The 9062-nt window shown below is 46.0% G+C and overlaps 1 protein-coding gene across 6 annotated transcripts; it reads left to right on the top strand.

The window, feature by feature from the left end:
• The first annotated feature begins 451 nt into the window (after window positions 1-451).
• Window positions 452-9056, top strand: LOC116848861 (serine/threonine-protein kinase Warts-like). Of its 6 annotated transcripts, none has more exons than XM_032825415.1 (5): window positions 452-1485; window positions 3471-3814; window positions 3896-6179; window positions 6983-7260; window positions 8123-9056. In XM_032825415.1, the coding sequence occupies exons 2-5, from the start codon at window positions 3536-3538 to the stop codon at window positions 8552-8554; spliced, it is 3273 nt and encodes a 1090-aa protein (XP_032681306.1). In that variant the 5' UTR covers window positions 452-1485; window positions 3471-3535; the 3' UTR covers window positions 8555-9056. The 6 variants fall into 6 exon arrangements, with proteins under 6 accessions (XP_032681306.1, XP_032681309.1, XP_032681311.1 ...); XM_032825418.1 differs by having other exon boundaries at window positions 452-833; XM_032825420.1 differs by having other exon boundaries at window positions 452-759.
• The last annotated feature ends 6 nt before the right edge of the window (window positions 9057-9062 follow it).

Consider the following 9062-nt stretch of genomic DNA (forward strand, 5'->3'; position numbering starts at 1 on the left):
CGCGTCCGATGTCCGACTTACAACATCCGATATCCAATAAAAGAATAGCTTTCCAATAAAGAATTGAATTCTATATTAGGGTTGCATTCCAAAACGTTCTTTTTGAGGAAAATTTTACTCAATACCTATAATTCACGTTACATATACTATACAATATCGAGTAAAATTTCCTCAAAAAAGACGTTTTGGAACGCAACCTAGAAAGCTGTTCTTTTATTGGATATCGGACGTCGTACACCGGACACGGTGTGAATCCTGCATTATCGTCGTGCGGGCTAGAAACTATCGAAATCTCGTTAGAGATTCCGATAGCAGGAGGAGAAGCGACGGTTGTCGCGATCATCGTACGAGAAAGCTCACGATCCTCACGGTGATCCACATGCCGAGCACACATAAGGATATGCTCACACATCGCACACAATACGTATGCACACATCGCACAGAATACATACGCACACGCACACAGGAGCGAGGTGCGACCGCGTGAGAGCCGTCACGATATGCATTAATTACCGAGGGAAATGTGACGGGAGCATACACGAGGAAAAAAAGAGAGCGCCTGCTGTACGCCGCACCGTCGTCACGGCGGTACCGCGGGCGGCGTGCACATCGTAAATTATCACACGAGCGAAAAGAGTGTCAAGTCGCTGCTGCTGCTACCGCGGCGGCGGCCGTATAGGAATGTGGCACTTCAAAATGGCTGCCAGTTACTCTAATAATTTACGGCCGTGTCTGCCTTTGTTGTCGCACGTCTGAATCGTGGGTAGAAGCGCGCACCGCCGCGGAGCCCCAATTCTACCGTCGGCCGACGACGGTGCGCGCGCGCGACCGTCGTACGTACGCACGCACGCGAGACGCGGTAGTGTGCGCGCGTACGCGTGTGTCCGTGTGCGTGTGTCCGCCTGTCTGTCTGTCTGCCTGCCTGCCTGCCTGCCTGCCTATCTGCCTGCCTGCCTGCCTGCCCACCTGCCTCTGGTCTGCCTATCTGCCTGCCTGCCTGCCTGCCTACTTGCCTGTCCGCCTGCCTACTTGATCGTCAATTTGCTCGTCCACACCTTCATACCGTATCAGAGGATCAGGCGGCGACATTCTTATCGCGACTGGTACCAGTGACGGTTTCATTGGTCGCGGCTCTATCTCGCACAGCCTCGTCACATGGACCGCGCGGCGCGTACGTGAATGCGACAGAATATGCTGCGAACGGCTGCTCCTGCTGTCGCCGCTGCCGTTGCTGTTGCCGTCGCCGCTGCTGCTCGCGTGTTCAACGTTCTCGCGCTGGGAGAGCCTGTCCGTCCTGTGAGATCGCACGACGGGCATTTGCTCCCGCATCCCGAGCTCGTCCCCATCGTCATCGCCGTTCTCGCGCGCCAAGAGAACACCTTGGCGGTCTGACGGAAACGCGCGCGCAGGCACGCAGCTCGACACCAGACTCCGTCGCCGCCGCCGTAGTTTCGGCATCGGGCCTAAATGGAGCCAGAGATATAGGTTAGCTCTCTCGCGCTCGGACCTCGAAGAAGGTCGCGCGGGCGACCACACGCCGACACGGAGATGCCGAGACCAGGCGTCTTCGACGCGATGTCGCGCGGACCGCTGTCTTCTCGCCGTTGTGCCAACGGCCGCGCGAAGCGGACGTCCGCGCGAGATCGGCGGCTGTGTGAAGTCGCTCGCTGGGATACTGAATTCCCAACACACAGCCTCGTTATCACCATTCCCACGCTCGCGTGCGCCTTATTATTCTCATATATGCTTTTTGTATCACGATAACGAATGCCGCGGTCGTGCATCATCGAAGAATGTTTGAGCACCGATCGAGTGCTTAATAAAAAGGCTTGTTCGTGACGCCTTGTGCAGTCACTTCCGCGTTCTCTGTGTATGTTTCGTTGTCACAGACTGAATGCCGCTTGTAACACTGTCATTGCCATGATGTCGGCCATCGTCCATGGCAGAATGAATTGAACAGTGAGCTTTGTAACGCGAAAATTGTAAGTACTGCCTGCTGACGTTGGACTGTGTGTCCAAGCACGAGTGACACAACCATGTCCATAGATCTGTTCTGTTTTTCTTTTGTCAAGCTACGTTAACTCTCAAAGTGGGTTGCAAAATGACTTAGACACAGTGAAGTTGAGACCTCACTAAACTATCAAAATTAAGAATCATTATTGTGCTGAATTTGTCCAGTAATTATATTATTAATTATTATTATATATTTGTCAGTATTATTCATTATTATTTAGTGTTCTAATTATATTATCAAATGTTATTGCATAAATGTAATGATAAGAGGTTTGTTCTTTTTTAAGGAACTTTCTGAATTACTATACACTGATAAGTTTAAATGAAATAAAAAAATCTGTTCTCAAAAGATTTCTGAATTAGTGCAACATGTTAGAGTGAAACAAGTATATTTTCTTTTGTTTAGTGTGCACTAGTTCAGAAGTTCTTCAAAAGCAAATAAACCCAAGATATGATTGTTTCACTTTAACTTCATCAGTGTACACCAGTATAGAAAGTTCTTCTAAAAAGAACAGACTTAATGACTCTCAATTATAATAGTTTGGTGTGCTCTCAATTACAGATAGACATTGAATTATTCACACATGGAGTTGTATTCTTAAACTTGCAATATATTTCTCTTGAAAAAACCCCAAAATGATATAGCTTGATGTATATAGATTTCAATGTTGGTCGTAGCATTTTGAGATATTAAAACTGTACATAAGACAGAAGTAGTATTTAGTACTTGGCAAAGAAAAAGAGGAGCCAAAAAAAATTGCAAGATAATGAAAGTACAGCCATCGAGAACAGACCTTATGTTTCAAGAATGGTGTCTTTGTAAACGAATAAATTAGAACAATGTTCGTTTGTTGCATGCAGAATCATGCTTTACATGATCGTGCGTTTCCAACGTATCGTATATATTATTAGTTGTGGACATAAATTAAAGATACTCACTACAAGTGACAATAATCGAAATGAAACGTAAAAAACAGAGAAATATCTTTACTCACAACACTTTATACATAGAAGATCCCTGTTGATGTAACACATGTTTTGCGTAAGAGCATCGGACGCATTTTTCAACACGTTATTTTCTACACCTATAGAGAATATCGTACACATTTTGTAAGAAATTTTGTAACACTTCGTATTCTATTACGAAAACATCGGAATTATCGTACTTTCAAGCTGTACAACGATTAAATTTGACCGTAGCATAGCCGAAAACGTATTCACACGCTACGTTCATGATGGAGAAGCTCAGCCACGATTGTCACACATTGTTACTCATCAATAATCAGTTACTTTATCTTGAGCCATTACGATTGGTTAGTTCTCAAACTGGTATTCGAAAAATGTGTCTGATAATTTTCGTTCAAAAATACTAGCTCGAAATTTCGAAAATACTCGTTCCAAATTTTGGAAAGTCACCGCAGCTGTAAAAATAACATGAAAATTTTCTCATGTTGCAGATACCTTTATATATATGTCGCAGCCGGATTAAAGCTAGGTCCCAAAGGGCCTAGCATGGGCCACTATGAATCCACCCGCGGTCAGCAAATTGAGCACTCGCGGCTCTGGATATCACCAGAAGGCGTTAGCTGAGATCCGCAACTCTTTGCTGCCGTTCGCGAATATCGGCGGAGCTGGTGAAGTGGGCTCTAGTGCTGCCAGCACTATTTCCACGTTATCCACGACTAGTGGCATCAGTTCCGCCTCGGGTCTCAGCGGATTATCCGGGGCTTCAGGCTCAACTCTCGATAAACCAGACCAACGGCAGGCACTGTGTCAGCTTTTGGCTATGGGTTATTCGGAGGTATGACGAGTAACGATAACATCCGATTGTAGACCTCACTGAGACTATACACGCATTGATTACACATACATTGATTTCTAGGAAATAGGAGTACGCGCCCTCAAGCTTGGCGGCTGGCGACTGGACGCAGCAATGGAGTTCTTGAAGCAGGCTCAAGGGGAATCTCTAAATGGGCTTGGCAAACTGAACACCAAGCTCATTCGGAAGCCGAGTCTCGAGAGAGAACTGAGTCTCCAACGCGGTAGCCCCGCGTTGGACAGCGGGGCGGGTAGCTCACGGTCGGACAGCCCACGTCTCGCGGAACTCAGTCCGCATCCTCAGCTGAGCCGGCAATACTCGCCGAGCAATTTCGTGGAGCGCGAACCGCCACCGCCACCGCCGCCGAGATGCAGCTCCACGCCGCCGCCACCTCCGCCGCCCCATGCTCCGTACAGCCAGCCCAACGTACCTACCAATATGCAGCAGATGCTGAAGCGGATGTCGCCGGCGCCGGTTGTGCCGACGAGATCGCCGGCTGCCGCGCCCGGCAGCGTCGGCGGCGCAACCACGTCGGTGAATCCGCCGCAGAGGGGCACGAGCCCGGTGGCGAGTAGCAACAGTAACTCCAGCAGTCGCCAGCCGATGATCGTGCAGAACGGTCCGCAGGTGCAGCAGCAATTGACGCAACAGATACAGGCACTCAGCATTTACCAGACGGGCAACGGGAACGCGAGCGCACAGGTGGAACCTCCGCCGCCGTATCCTGTGCCGTCTTCGTCGGCTGGTCCGGTCCAGCCGCCCTCTTACAGCGCCTCCATACAGAACCGACAGAGCCCAACGCAATCACAGCAGGATTACCGCAAGAGCCCTTCGTCAGGCATCTACTCCGGTCCAACGTCCGCTGGATCCCCGAGTCCTATCACCGTGTCCACTATCTCGCCGAATGCCACGCAAACGTCGATGGCGAGGCCGACGCCGTTGCAGGCGTGGGGTGCGCGACAAGCGAAGACGCAGCCGCCGATTATCATGCAGTCCGTGAAGAGTACACAGGTGCAGAAACCGGTGCTGCAAACCGCCATCGCACCTACGTCGCCTCAGCCGATCTCGACGACCAGCAACACGCCACCACCTCCGCCCTCTTACGCGACGTCCATTCAGCAGAAGCAACAGCAGCAGCAACCGCCGCCCGCTTACCCGCCGGTGAACAATGTCGCCACGGCATCCGCTAGTATCGGTGTGCCGACGACCGAACCGCCCAGTTACGCCACGACGATGCAGGCGTTGGCGGCGCAGCGCGGCATGCACCATCCACCGCCACCCTATGGTACACCCACGGAAAGCAGCGCGGCGATCTCTACGGTGGAGAGCGGCAGCGCGCCGCGATCTTCCCCAGTCGCGCATCATCCGCCTCTCCAGAGGAAATATTCGCCGGCCGACAATTGCGGCCAGCATGTGGTGGAAACACCACCGTTGCCACCAGTGGCCTCGACCTCTGTGTCCGCGAGAAGCAACAATCATTCTTCCTTACCCGATAGCGGCAACAGTAGCGGTAAGAGCGGTAGTGGTGGCGGCGGCAGTGGTGGCTCGTCGCCTTCTTCCTATAAGATCAAACATCAGTCACCGATACCTGAACGCAAGCATATGAGCAAGGAAAAGGAGGAGGAGCGCAGGGATTGCAAGGTGAGGAACTACTCGCCGCAGGCGTTCAAGTTCTTCATGGAGCAGCATGTAGAGAATGTGCTCAAGTCGCACAAGCAGCGTCTTTACCGGCGTCTGCAGCTGGAGACGGAGATGGCGAAAATTGGCTTGAGCGAGGAGGCGCAGTGTCAGATGAGGAAGATGCTGTCGCAAAAGGAGTCCAATTACATACGGTTGAAACGGGCGAAGATGGACAAGTCGATGTTCACTAAGATCAAGCCGATTGGCGTCGGTGCATTCGGCGAGGTCACGCTCGTCAGAAAGATCGACACTAATCAGTTCTATGCGATGAAAACGCTGCGCAAGGCCGACGTGCTGAATCGCAATCAGGTCGCTCACGTGAAAGCCGAGCGGGACATATTGGCCGAGGCCGACAACGAGTGGGTCGTCAAGCTCTACTACTCGTTCCAGGATAAGGATAATCTGTATTTCGTGATGGATTACATACCTGGCGGCGATCTCATGTCGTTGCTTATCAAGTTCGGCATCTTCAAGGAGCCTTTGGCGAGATTTTACATCGCCGAGCTCACGTGCGCGGTCGAGAGTGTACACAAAATGGGATTTATTCACAGAGACATTAAGCCCGATAACATCCTAATCGATCGGGACGGCCATATCAAGTTGACCGATTTCGGCCTCTGCACAGGATTCCGTTGGACTCACAATTCGAAATATTACCAGCAAAATGGTGAGCATTCATCAAACTCGGTATCTTCGAATTTGATTAAATCATAGAGAGATCTCTCTCTATGCCTGGAATACTGTCATGCACACATGTAATGTGTTTAAGGGGATACCATACTTGAAAACTCCACCGATTAAATACTGACTTCTTTCTGCAAAATTTACGTCATATTACTGGTTGCATAGAATTACAAATACTTCTATACACTGAAAATACGTACAACAATGAATCGGAACATTGTTTAATATATGATAAAAACGACAAAAAATTTTTAATTGACACTTCAAGCTATTAGTTAACGTAAATATTTATTTGATACAAATGTTCTGTAATTTGCATGTATCACACGTGTATGTTCGCCCCGCTAAAGAAAATCAAGGAACATTCTGTATTTTTACTATTGAATTTAGAAGCTCACAAATCTATGAAAAGTTTGCAGAAAGATTCTTATATATGTGCGTGGTTGTGTTTCCTACTAGCATGGTAAAACACAGCAGCACACATTTATATAAGATCTATGTGTACAAGAAATATGAAAAAAATAGTTTTCCTCTACGTTATTGATATTTTTGGAATTCGTTATCCAGTTCAGTATCTTCTTAAGGAGACTGAAAATCGTCTTTACGAGTATATGCGTAAAGCTAGTAATAATATGAGCACATGAAGTAGTTTCTCTTTCTTTATGAGAATCTGAAGAATATAATATAATCTGAAGAAAATAATATTATCTTTTTTTTTCTTAATATGCATATATCTTTTTATTACATTTTTTCAATATTTATTTTAATATATACATGCAATTGTAGGCCATGGTAAGCAAGATTCAATGGATCCAGCTGACGACTGGAACAAAGAGTGTCGATGCACACAACTAAAGCCATTGGAGCGTAGACGACATAGGGAACACCAGAGGTGTCTGGCACACTCTTTGGTGGGCACACCGAACTATATCGCGCCGGAGGTTCTACAACGTACAGGATACACGCAGTTGTGCGACTGGTGGAGTGTGGGGGTGATTTTGTACGAGATGTTAGTCGGTTCTCCACCGTTTCTTGCCAATACGCCCGCTGAAACTCAATATAAGGTACGTACATCGTGCAATTTTTCAACAATTAGAACAATATTTGAGATTACACATCTCTTCTATTAAAAGAAAAATTATAATGCGCAATAGATGTATATTTTGTTGCAAGCAACCTTAGATGTTAAAGTTTTTAACGATTCTGTTGCTTTACAATATCTCAATCTAAATTAAATGATTGGCTCTTTGATTAAAATAAAAAAATATAAAGAGTGAATCAGACACACACTCAGCGTTTTTAGATTCTAAAATGTCTCTGTTGTTTTTTATATTAAAGGAAAACGTGTAAGGAATAAATTGCATGTTGGAAGGATTGGCTGATCATAATATTTATCTCTAAAAAACAGAGAGAGAGAGAGAGAGAGAGAGAGAGAGAGAGAGAGAGAGAGAAAGAGAAAGATTTTATCTTACGTTAGGTGATTCATTTTGTACAAGAACAACGTATAATGTAAACTAAATTGCAAGTCCAACTTACATATATTTATAATATAGTATAATATATAGAGTGTCTTCAATTAGACCAAACTAAAATACAAAATTTCTCTACCATCTTGCAAACAACTACGTGAATTTTGAGTCATTAATCAAAAAAGATCATGCGTAATATGTCAAATGAGTTCTATTCAGACCACGCCTGCTATCGTGTAGATCAAGTCAAACTGAACAAAAAAGAACAAAAAGTTGAATTAAAAAGCCCTACACCATTTTGCAAATAACGTAAATTTTTTTAATTGTTAAGAAAAATTGGCGAATGGTTGTGCGAGATAATACACCAATGTTTTTTAATTAATAATTAAAAATCCACGTGATTATTATAAATATATAATATTCGTTATTTAAAAAATATCTATATGTTTTTTCCCAGGTTATTAATTGGGAAACGACGCTTCATATTCCGAAGCAGGCAAACCTATCGCCGGAAGGTATGGATCTAATATTGAAGCTTTGCGTTGGCGCGGACCGTCGGTTAGGTAAGAACGCGGATGAGGTCAAGAGCCATCCGTTTTTCGCGAGTATCGACTTCGAGAAGGGTCTGCGCCGTCAGGTAGCCCCGCACATACCTCGCATACAGTATCCTACTGACACGAGTAACTTCGATCCCGTGGATCCCGACAAACTGCGTAATTCCGAATCGTCGGACTCGAATAAGTCGGACGAACTGTTGGATAACGGCAAACCGTTTCACGGCTTCTTCGAATTCACGTTTAGACGTTTCTTTGACGATGGCGGCGGTCCCTCGTATCCTGGTCGGATAAGCTTGGACGATAATGACAATCAAGGTCCCGTCTACGTATGACATTAGGCGTAACCACGGTGCCTCGCTCGTCAGAGCCTTGTTCATATCAAAAGCTACCGCGTCTTGACTTTTCCACACTCTGGGAATCGCGTGTAAATACCTAAAAAAACAAAAGAAAGAAAAAAGAAAAATAATCTCTAACAAGTGTATCGCGTGATGATTCTCGTATTACCGAGACTCGCGCTCTCCTCGACGAATGTATGTATTTACGCATTTTTTTAAGTGCGTAGAAATTTTGTGAGACAAGTCCCTAATTCGTTGCAATGAAAATATTTTTTATTGGAGGATGTTTTACCGTGTAACACCGTATTATATTCGTTACGTATTCGTTTTTTTATGTCGAGACCTTTATATTGAAAGGAACGCGAGAAAACTTGCGCACGCGTGTGTAAAAGGGCATATTTAAGAAGGAGATGGGCATTTACAACGATATACAATGTGAACGCGTAGTCTCTATCGCATTAACTTTTGGACGCGCGTTGCACGACGCATTTTTTTTTTTTTTTTT

This window comes from Odontomachus brunneus, unplaced genomic scaffold, assembly GCF_010583005.1.
Source record: "Odontomachus brunneus isolate Ranch 3 - 2012 unplaced genomic scaffold, Obru_v1 Obru_scaffold_101, whole genome shotgun sequence".
Classification (NCBI taxonomy): Eukaryota; Metazoa; Arthropoda; class Insecta; order Hymenoptera; family Formicidae; genus Odontomachus; species Odontomachus brunneus.

What these genes read in the sequence shown, in the direction of transcription:
- LOC116848861 (XM_032825415.1), top strand. Translation starts at nt 3,536, where the DNA reads ATGAATCCACCCGCGGTCAGCAAATTGAGCACTCGCGGCTCTGGATAT. An exon ending in GAAATATTACCAGCAAAATG is followed by an intron (nt 6,180 to 6,982) that starts GTGAGCATTCAT and finishes ATGCAATTGTAG; the next exon opens with GCCATGGTAAGCAAGATTCA. An exon ending in CCGCTGAAACTCAATATAAG is followed by an intron (nt 7,261 to 8,122) that starts GTACGTACATCG and finishes GTTTTTTCCCAG; the next exon opens with GTTATTAATTGGGAAACGAC.